The sequence below is a fragment of the Aplysia californica genome, unplaced genomic scaffold, assembly GCF_000002075.1.
Source record: "Aplysia californica isolate F4 #8 unplaced genomic scaffold, AplCal3.0 scaffold00583, whole genome shotgun sequence".
In the NCBI taxonomy this organism is placed as follows: domain Eukaryota; kingdom Metazoa; phylum Mollusca; class Gastropoda; order Aplysiida; family Aplysiidae; genus Aplysia; species Aplysia californica.
The window spans coordinates 459,255-477,021 of NW_004797853.1; the positions used below are offsets into that span (position 1 = coordinate 459,255).

At 37.5% G+C, this 17,767-nt stretch overlaps 1 protein-coding gene across 1 annotated transcript in view; it reads left to right on the forward strand.

The window, feature by feature from the left end:
- The window catches only part of LOC101861389 (cystathionine beta-synthase), a gene marked incomplete in the record, with an annotated part of 58,498 nt that overhangs the window by 35,132 nt on the left and 5,599 nt on the right, over window positions 1–17,767 (forward strand). The window contains 7 exon segments of the mRNA XM_035972121.1: window positions 12–81; window positions 1,387–1,478; window positions 3,419–3,544; window positions 5,627–5,711; window positions 6,993–7,104; window positions 8,267–8,347; window positions 11,012–11,023. Coding sequence (XP_035828014.1) covers window positions 12–81; window positions 1,387–1,478; window positions 3,419–3,544; window positions 5,627–5,711; window positions 6,993–7,104; window positions 8,267–8,347; window positions 11,012–11,023 — 578 coding nt within the window.

A 17,767-nucleotide genomic window follows, 5' to 3' on the forward strand; every position in this document is an offset into this window, starting at 1 on the left:
CCCCCTTACAGTATCGTAACGCAAGTAACCCAGTAGCCCACTTTGATTCGACGGCGGAAGAAATCCTCGAAGCCTGCGACGGTGAGAACTTATCGTGGGTGGTTGGCGAGTGCTCTGGTGTGGTGGCTCCCTCTTTCCTATCAAACACGTATCATCCTTATCTCCCCCGCCTTCTTTTTTGTGTTTGTTACTCTCTTGTAACACCCCCTATTCTTTGGCACTTTTAGGACCTTATTGTGTTGCTTTGCAAGTGTTGTAAAACCCTTGCTAGAACAACGAATTTGTCAGACGAAATTAAAGTTTGATAAAAGAAGCGAAAAAGAAATGGATAAAAGAGCTTTTTTTTCCCCTTGTAGCATTAAATTTTATATTTAAACTAGCTGGGCCCCTGTTCGATGAAAGGAATGATCGGTGCATTAACGTCAACTGAAAGTCATTGGCCTACTATATTTACACTCTACTGGAATGGAGCAATAAATCTTGAGAGAAAAGTGACACATGTGTTTCCAAGTTGCCGAATATATAATAGATGTATAGATTGATTCTCTACTCTGCTTTCGTGGTTGTACACTCCATAATTTCAAAGGTGTGGAATCTGTTCTGGTGCACGGCTGTTGAACGGAAACCGCACTTCCGGTTTTTTAAAATGAGACTGCGAAATTGTTGATCATAAGTTAGCCCAGGCCTATAACTCTGTGTGGGCGAAACAAAGCATTTTGGAAAAATCGGGGAAAGCAGTTTGCATGGATTTTTTAAAGTTAAGTCCTAGACACATGGATGGTGTGGGTTAGGTAATAAGGGAGGAGTTTGTGCACTAAGCCTCCCAAGTCCACTTTTATATATATAGATACTCTTCATATGTGTGTGAGTGGGGGATTTAGGTGATGAGAAATAGGACAGTTACTTATCTCAAAGTCTCCTGACAAATTAGCCATAATGTCACTTTTTTTCAATGAACTTTTTAAAGGTTTTTATAAACGTAATATTTCCGGCCTTTGTGTAGATTTGTTGTATTATGTTTTGTCTGTCTTTACATGTGTTGTTTGGACATTTTTGTTTGTTGTTTGGACATTTTTGTTCATCTTCTCATGTGTTGTTTGATCATGTTGTCTGTCTCCTCATGTGTGTTTGGTCAGTTTAGTCTGTCTTGTCTGTCTTCTAAGGTGTTGTGTGGTCATTTTGTCTGTCTTCTCATGTGTTGTTTTGTCATTTTGTCTGTATTTTCATGTGTTGTTTGGTCATTTAGCCTGTCTTCTCATTTATTGTGTGGCCTTTTTTTTTGTTTGTCTTTTCATGCGTTGTTTGGTCATTTAGTCTGTCTTCTCAATGGTTCTTTTGGTCGTTTTTGTCTGTCTTCTCATGTGGTGTCTGGTGTTGTTATTGCAGGAAAACTTGACGCTCTGGTCTCGTCCGCTGGGACTGGTGGGACTATTGCTGGTCTGTCTCGCAAGATTAAGATGAAATGCCCAGAGTGTAAGGTTAGTGTTCTACAGATTGGGATTTTGTTTTAATTAATTTTTTTTAGGAAAGGATTTAAGAAACGAAAACTTCAATTTTCACTTTGTCAAAGTTTAGGTTTGGGGAAAAGCGAGTAAATTAGTTCTTGCGGTCTTGCTTCAACAAAACGATGTAACCGGACTCAGTATAAATTTCATAATTTAAACTAAATTGGAATATTGCTTTCAAATAAAAAGCTGCGCATTCAGAAATTTATGGATTATGCTCTTGGCCTGTATATGATAAGACAGCTATGCTGATTTGTTTTCACATGTTTGGTGAATGTAATTTTTTCCGTCAAAATTTATATTTCTCATCACCATCGCCATTTCTAACCCTTCTAATGCATACTTATGTTCAAAATCAATCCTTGTTTCATATATTGGGATGTATTCCTCATTCAATTTCCTTTAATTTGATATATCATATGTTACGTTTTGAGAGATGGTTATGCTTCTATGAAGTTATTTTGTACACCACCTGCATAGCCAAATCGAGCTGCAAGTTAATTATGTCTAGGCCCCCAAAAAACTATGTCCGGAAAGAGTTAAAAGAGGGTTGGATTTATTTGAATGTAGACTTTACAAAGGTTGCTGTTCATTTGTACACTTACATCTTGTGGTCCAACTGCTTGGGGAAGCTTTTCTTATAGCATGGACAGTCTACTTAATGCCTCAAGACTGTTGTTCATGGGTCTATAATTCTAGGTAACCAATCGCTTTGAGGAACATTTCTTACAGTGGCCAGTCTTAACGTTTCTCATCTTTTTGGGGTTTTTCAGATTTTCGAAACTTGCGTCTGTGATGTAGCGGATAGGTGCTTGTCCGTCACTTACAGAAGACCTGAGTTTGACTCCTGTAGTATGGGAAGATCTTTTATCAGTATCTCAGTCTTTCTGCTTGGGTGTTGTGTCCCTCTCAGCACGGGTTGGCCATGATAGGCTGGGTCAAATCCCGTCTCTACATGGTCTAAAGATAAGATAAGATAGATGATGATAAGATGATATTTTGTTGTCCCAGAGGGAAATTTCTTTTTGGCTTTACAGGAGCCGTAAAAACACATGCAGGTATACATAGAAATTAAATTATATATTACTCCATGTCATCTCAATAATTATTTTCATAAACACCATCTCACACCATCATATCTAAAAACATCTTTGCTCTCAGATGCTTGGCATAGATATATTTTTATTTTGAATATCTGTCTGTAACAGTTACATGTTATAATAATTATGTACGTAATATACTATTGGACTCTATCATAAACACATTTTTCTACTAATCAGATGTCGTCAATTTCATAGAAATGGGCAAGGGACAAAACAAATATTTAAAAAACAATTATAATAATTATATATTACTCTCATTTAAATTCAGTATGAAGAGAAAAGTAAAGCTAGACGTCAATGCACATATCACTTCAGATGCCTCTTTCAACCATCATGTGAATGGAGGCATAGAACATTTGTGTTATGAGGCAATGGAATCAGACGCTCGTCAAGTTTTGGGGATATAGAGTTAATAGTTTCATCTCAAAGCTTGTTAATATTTCTATATTCTGATGAAAAGAAAATCCATCTATCTTGAATAGAAGTTGAGATATTTGTGATTGAAAGGGGTGGGGATCACATGGTTTGAGAGGTAAAATTAGCGAGAAAATGGCTGCCAAAGTTTGCTGACTTCCAAAAAATTGAGAGTCCTTGGAAGCTGAAAATTTACATTTTTTATGCTTTTAATCAATGTTTTTCAGTAAAATCCGCGCAGAAATTAGTTTGTAACTGGACATGAAAGGTGTTGAGCCTAAAAAACAAAAATTCGATAAAAATTGTCAAACAGGTGGGAAAATGTTGATATCTACAATTTAATAATTTTGACGAGAGCCTGATGTTACCACGATGCCTCACAATTTCTTTTCTCAGATTGTGGGTGTTGACCCCGAGGGTTCCTTGTTGGCAGTGCCTGACAGCATGAACAAGTCGGACGTCTCCTTCTACGAGGTGGAGGGCATCGGCTACGACTTCGTGCCCACCGTATTGAGCAGAGACGTGAGTGACTCTGATTGCTTTCATCATCATCATCATCATCATCATCATCATCATCATCATCATCATCATCATCATCATCATCAATGCCTTCCATTCCATCCCTGGAAGAGTACAGGCCACATACAAGCTCCTTTCATTTTTCTCTGTCCTGGGCCATCCTTACAAGCTCTTTCCAAGTGAGCTTCATCTCTCTCATGTCCCTTTTCACACATCTGCTCCATGTTTCCCGTGGCCTACCCCTACCTCGTGCTCCCTGTGGGTTCCCTGCAGCAACTGTCTTGTTATCTTTTCGCTGGGCTTTTTGAGGGTGTGTCCCATCCATCGCCACTTTCTTAGTCCTATTTCTACTTCTATATCTTTTTGTCCTGTCCTTTCCCACAGCTCTTCATTTCTTGTTTTATCCTGTCATCTGACTGGTTTACTGTTACTTGCTTGGCTTACTTGGTTGGAGAATATGTATCATCGTAGGCGTTACAATGCCATAGCTGTTTGCCCTCCTCTCCAGGGTCCATAAAAGCATTGGTTTGCAGATCGTGCCAGTTATCAGGTGGTTGGATATTCTTCTGGCTTTTCCACACAGGTTGTTGTCTCTCACCGACCCTCTCGAGATACCGGCTTCCCTCAGTCTTTCCATTGTGTGTGATGTGGAGCCTTCATCTTCTTTGTGGTTGTAAAACCACGCTGTCAATGCTTTACTCATTACGCACACAGATGCTTATTTATTCTTGCCCTTTTGTTTCTGTTTCTCATGGATATTTCTTTACTCACCCTCTGTCGTTTCTATTTCTCACACGTACTTCTTTTCTTTCCCTCTGTTGTTTCTGTTTCTTATCCTTATTTTTTCCTTGCACAAAATGATGACTGTTATGTCGATATGCTCTCGGACTTCCTATCTTTCTTTTCCCCTTGGGATTCCGTTTAAAGTTTAAAGCATTGTTGTTTCCGTTTCTCATCTTTGTTTTTTTCTAGCGCTAAATGATGATTATTATGTCGATGTGATCTCGGCCTTCCTCTCTTTCGTTTCCCCTGGGGGTCCCTTTTGAGGCTTTGTCTTGTTGTATTGTGGGCTGGCTTCTATCTGGAATTGTGACAGTAAGAGGATAAAATACTTTTTGCTACTTATTGTAGTAAGAGTCCAATTGAGGAAAAGTTTGTGAGCTTAATGTTTATACAGGAAAGAGAAATTAAAAATGTGTAGCATCTTGTGAAATCAGACACTCCTCAAAATGATAATAATAATAATAATAATAATAATAATAATAATAAATAACAAATGACAATCATATGGCACTCAAGCCCGATTAAATTACTCAGGCTCTGAACGCTTTGCAATACAAAACAACAGTAACATAAAACATCATGTTCTGACCAAAAGAAAACCTCTCTTAATAATTATATGAGACTGAAGAAGGGTCAACGCTGTGTGGTCGGTCATCTTATTAATTTAAAAACGGAAATAATTTCAGCTTACATTTGAAATCAAAGCAACTGACTTTTTTATGCCCATTGAGCAAATTCTATCCAATTTTTTTTTATCAGCTTAGCACTGTTAATGTGTATGTAAAACTCCTTTCTGTGTAGATTTTGCTGGAAAATGTTGATCAAAGGCCCCCCAAAAAATGTAAATTCAAGTTTTCCAATGACAGTCAAGCTTTGGAAGTCTCCACACACACCCAACAACACACTCACACACACACACACACACACACACACACACACACACACACACACACACACACACACACACACACACACACACACACACACACACAAACAAACAAGCACACACACTCTCTCTCTCTCTCTCTCTCTCTCTCTCTCTCTCTCTCTCTCTCTCTCTCTCTCTCTCTCTCTCTCTCAAACATACACATGATTTCAATATCTCCAACACACAGCTCGCTCTGACGTTGTGTCCTTGGGAAAGGCACTTTACACGAAATTCCCATCTGGCTCGGTCCATACGGAGATGGACATTACCAACTCGGAGGTCCCGCCTCTTAAATAATCTATAGTGTTAGTGTTAAACCATACCATTTCATCATTTTTTTCTCACGTTTCTGTGTGTTTGTTTTCCACCCCCAGCTGGTAGACAAATGGTACAAGAGCTCGGACAAGGAATCTTTTGTCATGTCTCGCAGGCTCATCAGGGAGGAAGGACTCCTTTGCGGTGAGAGAAATATGAATGAGTGGGTGGTTAGCAGGTGTTCTGGTGTGGTTTGCTTCCTTCTTTTCTACCAAACATATATCGTCCTTTTCTCTCCTCCTCCTTTTTTGTGTTTGTTACTCTATTGTAACACCTCTAATCTTTTGCACTTGTATGACCTGATTGTGTTGCACGTGTCGTAAAATGTTTATAAAAACTAAAACTCCCTTTTGGCTTCCTCCTGTGGCAGATTGACATTGAAACATTAGAGTGTTGAAAGGCGTATTAAAACCCATGCCATTTCAGATCAGTGATGCCCAGATTGTGTCAACAGCACAGTAAAAGCATATACTCCAACTCAGATCACTATCTTAAGTGGCATCATGCTAGGCTTTTTGTCTTGTAATAATATAGTGTAAAACGCATAGAACCTGCTGTTGAGCGGGGATATGCGCTATACAAATGCTATTTATTGTACTCAAAAGGCTGGGGTTCCGTTCTCATTTGGGGAAGTTTATTACTTGGCAAAGAAATGCTATGCTTGCTATGGTCAAACTGACTTTCAAAATTTGAAATTCCATTTTCTCCTCTTTCTTTAACCCCTTCCTGACCTATGTGACGTATGCCGTTCGTCATGTTTTCTTATATGTCGAAGGAGCCAAGATTCTGCTCTGACGTACGGCGAAGCGTGAGGACCATGATGACAAATGCTGTTTGCCATAGGCTGTGTTGTGCATACTGCTTCTATTAGATGCAGTTCATAAAACTAATTGCAGATTCCACTTCAGCTATTTTTTATCCATATAAAAAAATCTTTTCATTTTAGAGATAGTAGTGTTTACAAACTAGGTCTAATTATAAGAATGGACCTCTAAATCTAGCACTTCTCTTTGTCCCTGGGGATCCAAACCTCTGCCTGGTGAAGCACAGATGGACCCTGTGTCACGAGGGGGTAAATTGTGACTTGTCTGGGTTTTTCTACTGGAATCTTCTTTTCATTATCATCATCAAGTGCTAGATCTGCTGCAGACATCGGCAATCATGGTTCTCCATTCATTCTTTTGCTCGGATGCTCTTAAAAAAGCTACGTTACCCTGATCCTTCCCCGTTACCCATCTGTTTTGGTTCTCTAAATAAGTTGCTTTGGGCTTACCCCTGCCTCGCTTGTCTTCAGTTTTGCCAGTGAGAGCTAGATATTTGACGTTCAAGACCTTTATGTTTATTCAGATGTCCCAAAAACTGCATTTGTCTTTCCCTGATTGTTTTTATCTCCACTTACAATTGTACAACTCTCCCTTTCTGTAGGTGGCAGCAGTGGCTCAGCGATGTACTGTGCCATCAAGGCCATCAAGGACCTGGGTCTGAAGAAGGGTCAACGTTGTGTGGTCATTCTGCCAGACTCTGTCCGAAACTATATGTGAGTAGTGTGGACATTCTACCCCCCGGGCGGTACTACTGACTGAAGTGTCTTTAGGCCATTCCCAAAGGGGGGACATTGACTTGTTCTTATGCACAGTAGAATTGTAAATGGGCTGATTCATCAATGTCATGCTCATAACTGTGCCTCAACTACAACAGGGAACTGCTGCTTTTTCTTTTGTAATCCTTACTATTGTCATTTTTCTTCTACTTCTTTCGTATGTTTGTCATACTCTAGTGACCCGCTATTTCCTTGATTGTCAAAGCAGACTTTGTGCTGTTGAAGCTAGAGAGGTGAGCAGAGTAAGATTCCCTGTAAGGACTTCTCTGTTGCATTCCACCCCTTGGTGCTCATATGACCTTATGCAGATGTGAGCGCTGTAAAACTTCTACTAAAACTAACTAAAAACTGTGTGTACATATGTGTGTGTGTGTGTGTGTGTGTGTGTGTGCTTGCGTACGTACGTACGTGCGGGTGGGCGGGTGGGGAAGGGAGTCTACCAGCTTCTGATTATTCTTGTATGTATTTTGTACGGTGTTACATTCTATAAAGTGGATGTTTGGAAGGCACTACTGGTATGTCCTCAAAGAATTCGTAGCCCCCATTTTGTCTGTACTGCTTTTTTTTCCGCTCTGAAAGCGTGTTGTGGATTTTTGTTGTTGTTTTTTTTTTCTCTAACATACATAGCAATTTCATTTTTAAGATGTAGGTAGTTGATGAGTGTGGTGATGTGTTTTTTTTTTCTTTTTTTCCCGTCAAATATCTGTTGTCCTCATCTCTCCTTCACATGCGTTTGGAGGGCGCCACTGGTAGGTCCTACTTCTTTACTTTCCCTCTGTTGTTTCTGTCTGTCTGTCTCACTGTTTTCCAGCACTAAATGACCATTACAGTGTCGATGTGCTTCTCTTTACTCTAACGAACAAACAAACCAATAGAAATGCTGATACAACAGCAATAGATGTAGAGGAGGGATAGTCGTAGGAAAGGTGACACGGTCTGGAGAAATGAGCTCAGATTTAGAATTCTTGTTACTCTCTAATATCTATTCGATCTGCAAGTGTCGTAAAGTTCTTACTAAAACTGAAATAATAAACATAAAAGTTTGATATTTTAAACTGGCAAAGCAAAGTTTTTATGGTGCTTTCCTCTAACCGTCCAGGTCAAAGTTCCTGAGTGACGATTGGATGAGTCAGCGCGACTTTCTCGAGGCAAACGGAGAGGCAGAGAACAACGGAGAATGGTGAGTTTTGCTTCAAGTTACTTTTTCAAACCCAAACCAGACTACTTTTCTCTCTCATATATGTATAATATGTGTCAGGCGCTCGTTAATTTCTGGGTTAATGGAGTTATTGGTGTAATCTAAAAGCCTGTTTATTTGTCTTGCGTTTGATTTAAAAATAGCCGTCTATCCTGAAAATAAGTTGAGATATTTGTGATTGAAGGAGGTGGGGGTCGCCTTGTTTCAGAGGTAAAATTAGCAAGAAACTGTCCTCCAAAGTTTTGTAACTTCAATAGTTTGAGAATGCTTGAAAACTGAAAATCTGCATATTTTGTCCCATTTATCAACTTTTCCTAGTAAAATTCACTTGGAAATGTTTTTAATATAGACATGAAAAGTGTTGAGCAAAAAAATTAAAAATTAAATAAAAAATTGTCAAACTGAATGTAAAATGCCTGTATTTTGGACTTCATTATTTTGACGAGCGCCTGATTTGACCATGATGCGTCACTAATGTATTTACTTAAAAGCAAAAAAAGCAAATCAGTGAGTGGTGTTTCGATGGGCTGTCTCTGATGTGTGTCCTTGAACAAGACACGATAACCTGAGCTAAAAAACTAGGGCATTGCCTAGACGGTAGAGATCAACAACAATAGCGTGTTTACTGTATATCTGTCATGTATGTATATCTATATATACTGTGTACGGGAATCAATATAATGGAATTATTTTTTTGTGAACAGCTTCAAGTCGAAATGCGACAAATGCAAGAACAATTAGTGCTTCCTCCTGATTTTGCTCCCCCGTGTGAAATAGAGTCAATTAGAGTTTGGCATTTTATCTGCTGTCGCTATCTTATTCTTACTGACCCTGTTGACATTTGACGTGTTGTTTCACATTTGTCTCTTCCTCCTTTGTCCATCTTTCTATGAAGTCTGTTGATATTTGTTGTATTGTTCCTAGTTTTGCTCTTCCTTTTTTTTCCTTCTCTTCGTCTCCTCCTCTTCCTTCTCCTCTTCCTCCTTCTCCTCTTCCTTCTTCTCCTCTTCCCTTTCTTTTTTGTCCTCTTCCTCCTTTTCCTCATTTTCACCTCATCTTCCTCCTCCTCCTTGTTGTCTTCTTATGTCCTCCTCTTCCTCATCTTCCTCCTCTTCTTTGTCTTCTTCCTTCTCCCCCTCCTCCTCTTCCTTCTCCTCCTCCTCGTCCTATTCTTTTTTCTTCTTGTCCTTCTCCTCATGTTGTTGTTCTTTCCATAGTCCCTCTTCTTTTTTTCTCTTGTATCTCTTCTTTCTTTTTTCTTTTCTTTTATTTGTCTTAAAATTTTCCTTCCTCTTTTCCTCTTCCAATTTTCTCTTCTTTCTTCTCTCTTTTTCCTTAACATGCTCCTTCTGTCTTTCAAAGCATTTTTCTCTTTGATTTTTTATTTTAGATGTAATTCTCCCCCCCCCCCTCCCACATCTTTCTCTTTCTTTTTTTCTCCACCCAATATTTCTGTCCTTTCATCGTTCCTCTTAGAATTATTTGCTCTTTGCTCCTCACACTTGTTATCCAGTTTTTGTTCAACTGTTCTGTTCTCATTCCTCCTACATACTCGTTTTCTTGTTTTTCTGATACGACTTTCTTGTCACTATTGCTGTCATGTACGCTTGTGAGTTTCAGGAGGAGGGGGAGGGGGGGGGAAGCATTTCTTATTTTTGTATCACGTAATATTTTTAACACTATCCTAATTGCTGCTTCTAATGATGCTATACTTTAAAAAATACTTAGAAAAATAAGTGGTTTTTAAATTTAAATTTTTAAAAATTAATTTAAAGTTTGGTATATGCATGCCCACAGAACAGGTCTCTTAACTTTTGTATGTCAAATCAAAATGTTATTTTGTTGATGGAAAACAGTGCTATCAGTGCATGTAATATACTTACTTCACAATCAGGTGAAAAACTTCAAAATCGGCAACTATGACATAACAACCTGGCAAAGGACAGTAAGATAAAAATGACATGGAAATAGATCAAATGAAATATGTCACATATTTGATATGGATTAAGATAAGGTGCAGAATGATTATGTATATTGTGATGCTTGTGTCTAAAGACACATTTAGCTGAATCTTATTTTACAGCTAGTTTATTTCTTCTTTCAAAGACAAGTGTGGTTAGCAATCGCAGTGATTGCTTGTTTATGTATGTGTTCCTTTGTCAGAAAATGCTAAATAGCACACTACAGGTGCATAATATGTATTTGAAAGGACAGCTGTATATTGAATGGGCCGATATGAAACTTGTCTCTGTGTTAGCTGTTGAAATTATATTTTGTTGGGAAGTGCCTAGAGCTACCAGGAAGTGGGCACTATTGAAATTATCTTTATTATTATTGTTATTATTATTACTATTACTATTATTATTATTATTATTGTTGTTGTTGTTGTCATTATTATCATCATTATTTAATTATATTGTTATTATTAATAGTTGTTTTTATTGTTAATATTATTACTGTTGTTGATTATTATTTGTATCATCTTGATCGTGATTATTATTATTTCTAAAATATATTATTATTATTATTGTTGCTATTGTTGTTATTATTATTATTGTTATTATTATCATCAGTGTAGAAAAATGATAATAACCTGGTGCATCCCAAACCTTTAATATCCTTCTAACTTTCCCCACATGCAAACAGTCGACGCGACTGGTAAGCCATCACTGTGTGAACACACCCTTAATGTCTCTCCCTTATGAGTTTTTGCTGTGATCTGATAGTAAAGTTCCTTTTCTTGTGCATGTCTAGATACAGTCAGCCCTTGTATTGCTCGCTGACTGTCCTGGTATTTATTTGACGAGAAATGTCTTAGTTTTATTGCTAGAGGTTTGAACGTTTGGTATCAACCCGGATGTTTGTATGCCTTTCGTTCTTAATTTGATTGGGGTTTTGTTGTGGTTTATTTTTTGTTCTTATATTTCGATTGTTTTTTTGTTTTGTTTTTGTTTTGCTTTTTACTTGGGTTGATTTTACGCAATTTTTAAAAAAATCATAGATGTAGCAATTAATTCTTTAAAGCTTTCAACTGTAATATGATGCAATGTCCCAATTTTTTTCTTTTTCTGTAAAGAAGTCTTTCTAGTTTGTTTGTTTGTTTTGCTTTATGTTTGTTTGTTTGTTTGTTTGTTTGTTTGTTGTGGTCTTTTGGGGATTTTTTTTTTTTGGGGGGGGGAGATTTTTAATAAAGTTTTTTTAGGGGTTTTTTTTTCGTTTTTTTGGGGGAGGGCTAAACCTTTCATTGTACGAAGATTGTGTCTTTACAAGATGGGTCATTCCTCTGTTTGAGAAAAAAAAACTCTTTTTAAAAAACAAAACAAACAAACATTATATTATAGGAACCAGTGGAAACTTTTATATAATATAATTGCGCGTGAATTGTTCTGGACACATTAAAAACGTTGGAGAGGGAATCACAGATCGGTAAAATGGGGCAATTCTTTCATTTGATTGGTTGGGAATGTCCATCTCCTTACTTTCAGTGATTATCCCTGCGCGCGATATATTTATTAGAGTAAGGCATTCCTTATGGAGGAGGCCAAAACAAATGATGGGAAGGAAAAAAAGGGGGAGGGGCTGATCAAGTTTCGCCTATGCGTGATAATTTCCCAACTGTTAATGTGGGTAGCTCAATTTATAAACTAACAACATCATAAACCTCAGGACCCCCCCCCCCCACACACACACACACACATAACGTTACTTGCCACGGGTTATAGTTTGTAGCTCAAGAAAATTGGAGTCGTATTGATATACATGTAACAAAATACTTTGTGATCCGGACAAAAGTTCACCAGCTGCTTTAGGACGCAATAGTTGGATATTTTGAACATATTGATACTTATGTAGGCCTATTATTGATACTGACGGAAGGCGAAATTGAGAAGACGTCAAGTTTTATTCTCATCAGTCTTTTTCAGTAATGACTCATTTACTTCATCTTAGGCGGTTTCGTCTCCCCCCCCCAAAAAAAAACCCACCAAAAAACGAAAGAAAGAAAAGAGTAAGAAAAAAAAAGTTTTCATTCAACGAAATCTTCAATTACTTGTTTTGTTTCGTTAAGGCTTTGTTGCTGTGACTGTACTATATAACATGTTATTATAATCTAATATTGTGCTTGACTAACTGCTGGGTGCTTGTAGGAGTATTGTGATGCATTTTCATGGTGCGGGTTAATTCAATTCACTTACTTTTTATGTTGTAGAAAGAGAGAGAGCGCGAGAGAGAGCGAGAGAGAGAGAGAGAGAGAGAGAGAGAGAGAGGGGGGGACAGACATAATCTATCTGTCATCTTTATCTCTCCTCCTCTTCCCTCGTCTTTTTCTTTGACTATCGAGTAACACTAATCCTCGACACTAATTGTTGTAATATGATCTATATTTGTTGCAAATGCGTGCGTTAACTCTTTACACGCAAAATTAGTTAATCACTTTTATACATATGATATATATATATATATATATATAGCTCATCCAACACAAAAACATCATAGTTCATGTGAATAACTCTTAGTTCTGTTGACATTGAGTGTTTAGACCTGATAGCCCTCTTACCTAATCACTTCCTTAGAATTACGAAATTCTGTCTACTCGGTACCTAGTTTTTGAGAAATTTGACGTCTAAAATTTTGAGTTTCACAATATTATGTCATGCTTTTAAAAAAAATGCAATTATTTGAATATCTTGATACCGACTCCGAATAATCTTACAATTTTGATAGAGCAGATAGAGAATTTACTTTCTGACTTCCTGGTCTTATTAACTCAAAATGGCCGAAAATGTCAGATAAAACTTTGTAATTCTGGGGTAGCGAAATGTACGAGGTAGAATACTATAATACGGTAGAAACTCTTAAATAAAACTTAAAACTCTGTGTGCAACGCAGAGTGGTATCTGTTGTCAAAGACCCTAAACTAAGGTATTACTATACTGACTCAACGTCTTTTTCTTTTGCTCGGCAGTTTCGAGATAAAAAAAGGCGTTTTTTCAGCCTAACCATTTTAAAAAAAGGCATTCTTCCGAAATTTGAATTCTAATTTATTAAAAAACTAGTCACAGTTTCACGGTTTTTTTCTTCTTGACAAAAGTAGGGTAACTAATCAGGCTATTGGTTTAGCAATTTTTTTTTAAATGGCTCAAATTTTTTTTAAAAAGACGTTTTGTCAGCTTAGGGCAGTATGGGATCGTTGCTGTGGTGTAGCGGTTTATATGCACTTCGACGTCGCATGCAGAAGGCCCGTGTACTATTCCCGTGTGTGGAAAACTTTATCGAGTACTTAGTATCGGTCTTTTTGCCGGGACGTTACGTTGTGTCACTCTCAGTCCGCGTTGGCACTTACAGGCAGGGTTGAAACTGAAACCCAGATCCCCGTAAATGATTTAATATACACAGTATCGATGGGAGCGTTAAAACACTAATACCGGGTCCGGTGCCCATTGCGAATGGGATCGGGTCGGTTGGGTCGATCCCTCGACTCGTCGTCTGAAAGCAGTTAGATTGGTACAACCAAAGCGTGTCTATATATTATGCTCTTCTACTCTTTGCATTCGTTGGCATGTTAAAACCGCCTCACATTAATGATTAGTGAAGGGTGCTGACAAAATGAGTAACTTCTCAGATTTGAGCCCTATGAAAATCGCTACATCACGCTTATAGGTGAAGTTTTTACAATTTATAAGTAGGAAATAATTTTTTTTTAAAAAGCATGTTATACTTAAAGAATATGGCATCAATAGAAAATCTACTAACTACTAATTTGACCCTTATGTTAATTTTTGGCCAATATCTGCATTTGTGGATTGTGAGAAGTAACTTCTTTTGTCGGCACGCCTCACTTTACATCCTGGCATAGCATGCACGAACAGAGCATGGCTTCTCTGGCTTCCGATAAAACTCGAAGAGGTTATAAATAGTCCTATTTTATAACCTCTTTGATAAAACCAAAGATTCTCTACAAGAGTAGTAGAGAGTCTTTGATAAACCATGTATTTGTTTGAGTCGTGATCCCCCTTTATAACCGTACTTTCCTTCCGAATGTTTAACATTCCCTCGCCTCTTTATCAGTGTATGATCAAGCTTTGAGAAACATGGGCTGAGAGTAGATTATTATAACATTTTATTGGCTTATGTTGTTGTTGGATTTAAAAAACTATGATCAATTATATATATATATATATTTGTGCGTGCGTGTGTTTTGTTTACTCCTGTGAGTCTCCCACAGGGTGTGTGTGTCTGTCTGTCTGTCTGTCTGTCTGTCTGTGTGTGAGGGGGGGTTGAATTGATTGTTTTGTGAGATATCTTTCCAGCTTTTCCTTTTTATTTATCTCCATTATGATATTGGATAGTTGTAATCTTCATGGGGGTTTTTTTTGTTCTTTTTTCTTTGAGTGTTTTATATGTTTGTATGCTCTTCATTTATGTGTGGAGCTCATTCTTTCCGCTTTAGATTTACTTCTAGTGTTTGTTTTACTTCTATTGTTTGTTTTACTTCTATAGTGTTTGTTTTACTTCTATAGTGTTTGTTTTACTTCTAGTGTTTGTTTTACTTCTAGTGTTTGTTTTACTTCTATTGTGTTTGTTTTACTTCTAGTGTTTGTTTTACTTCTATAGTGTTTGTTTTACTTCTATAGTGTTTGTTTTACTTCTATAGTGTTTGTTTTACTTCTAGTGTTTGTTTTACTTCTAGTGTTTGTTTTACTTCTATAGTGTTTGTTTTACTTCTATAGTGTTTGTTTTACTTCTAGTGTTTGTTTTACTTCTATAGTGTTTGTTTTACTTCTAGTGTTTGTTTTACTTCTATAGTGTTTGTTTTACTTCTATAGTGTTTGTTTTACTTCTATAGTGTTTGTTTTACTTCTAGTGTTTGTTTTACTTCTATAGTGTTTGTTTTACTTCTATAGTGTTTGTTTTACTTCTAGTGTTTGTTTTACTTCTAGTGTTTGTTTTACTTCTATTGTGTTTGTTTTACTTCTAGTGTTTGTTTTACTTCTATAGTGTTTGTTTTACTTCTATAGTGTTTGTTTTACTTCTATAGTGTTTGTTTTACTTCTAGTGTTTGTTTTACTTCTATTGTTGATGTTCGTGGGATTTTTTGTTGTTGTGGGTGGTTGGCGGGTGCTCTAGTGTGGTTTGCTCCTTCTTTCCTCTTAAACATCTATCGTCCTTATCTCTCCTCCTTCTTTTTTACGTTTGTTGTTACTCTCTTGTAACACCTCTAATCTTCGGCATTTATATGACCTTATTGTGTTGCAAGTGCCGTAAAACTCTTTACTAAACTAAACTTTTTGTTGTTGTTTTTTAAAATTCACTGCTTCAAATTGTAACTCCTTATATCTCTACACATCTTCTTAGATCTAGATGGGTGCCGTGCAGTGCCATTGTTGTGGGCTTTGGTTCTGAACACTGGTTTAGTTTAGTTTGTTTATCGTAGGGTTTTTTTCTGCTCTAGGCTATTGCTCTGTTGACTTAATTTTTAGAAGTTCCTTAATGATTATTATTATTATTATTATTATTTTTCAAATATTTTATTTCTTTTTTAGGGAGGGGGGGGCGGGGGGGGGGTCTGTGGGGGTTTAGCTATAAGATTTCTTTGTCTTTTTCTTTTTTAAATTATTCTTTACAACTTTTGGAGGGTGTGTTTTGTGTTCTATGGTTTGTTTGTTTCTTTGGGGGGTTTTTTTTTGCTTTTTAAATAATATGTACAATTTGTGGGGCTTATTCTGCATGCCTGCAATATGTTTCTAAGCACGACTATTTTGTAGTCCCGCATTTAACCCCACTCCCCCATCTCTCCCTCTCTGCCTGTCTGTCTATCGATTGATCTATCTTATCTATATCTATCTACCTACCTATCTCTTTCTCCCCTCCATCCACCCATCACTGTCTGTCTGTCTGTCTGTCTGTCTGTCTGTCTGTCTGTCTGTCTGTCTGTCTGTCTGTCTGTCTGTCTGTCTGTCTGTCTGTTTGTCTGTCTGTCTCTGTCTCTGTCTGTCTGTCTGTCTCTCTGTCTGTCTGTCTGTCTCTCTGTCTGTCTGTCTGTCTGTCTGTCTGTCTGTCTGTCTGTCTGTCTGTCTGTCTGTCTGTCTCTCTGTGTCTCTGATCTCTCTCTCTCTCTCTCTCTCTCTCTCTCTCTCTCTCTCTCTCTCTCTCTCTCTCTCTCTCTCTCTCTCTCCCTCCCTCTCTCCCTCTCTCTCTCCCTCTCTTCGAGATGAGGTATCTTGAATACATGACGTCAGAATTTTTGCTGTAACATTTCAATGATGTATTATTGTGTGTCGGTGTCAATAATTAGTAAGATGACACGCTTTGCTTAAGTACACGTTCAGAATAATATGTGTGTTTCAATTTTGCTCTGTGCTTTATTGTATCACGTGGCAGTTTCGATTTATATTGTATTAATATGATATTGTAATGCTTTTATCGACTATTTGACTCATTTTTGTAATAGCTATATTATTTTTTTTAACATTGCCTTTTATATCATTGTCATGCTACAGTTATTGTCTTTATTATCATTGTCGTTTTTATTTATGATAATTGTTTATGTGATTATGTTCGGCTCTCATTCATACTCTTGTAAGTGGATGGTTGGCGGGTTCTGTACTGTGATCTACTCGTTCTTTCCTATCAAACATATATCGTCCTGGAACTATCTCTCCTTCTTTTCGTTTTATGTTACTCTCTGGTAACACCTCTAATCTGCGGCAACTGTTTCACCTGATTGTATTTCAAATGCCGTAAAACTCTTACTAGAGCTAAAACTACTCTCTTGTCAACCCTCTAATCTTAGGCACTTATATGACATTCTTGTGTTGCAATTAAGCGTCATAAAACTCTTTTCCAAAAACGGAACTCTAGTAACACCTCTAATCTTCATCACATATGTGACGTAACTGTGTTACAAGTGCTGTAAAACGCTCACTAAAACAAAACAATCGCGGTGTTAGATTGTTTGAGCGCGGAATCCAGCGTGCACAGTAATTGTACATCATGCATGATGTCTCCCCCCCTTCCCTCCCCTCCCTCCCCCCCAAAAAGCACACACCTCAATTATCTTTATTTGACAATATTATAGATTAACTATACATGTAATAGTATAATCTCACCTCCCCCCCCCCCCCCAAAAACAAAAAAACTCACTCTTTGGGCATTTTTTATTTGACAATTTACTTTTGTACATTGACATGTAATAAAAAGGTCTCTAATTCTCCCCCCCCCCCCTCCACCAAACACACACTCACACACAACTCGAGCATCTTTATTTTGCTTTATAATACATGAAATGGACACGGATGGGAAAAGATCTCCCCCTCCACCCCCCCCCCCCCCTTTTTTAGAGGCATAAAGCGAAAGGGGTCGTGAGACTTCGAAGAATTTAAAACACATCAAGACCCCCAGGAG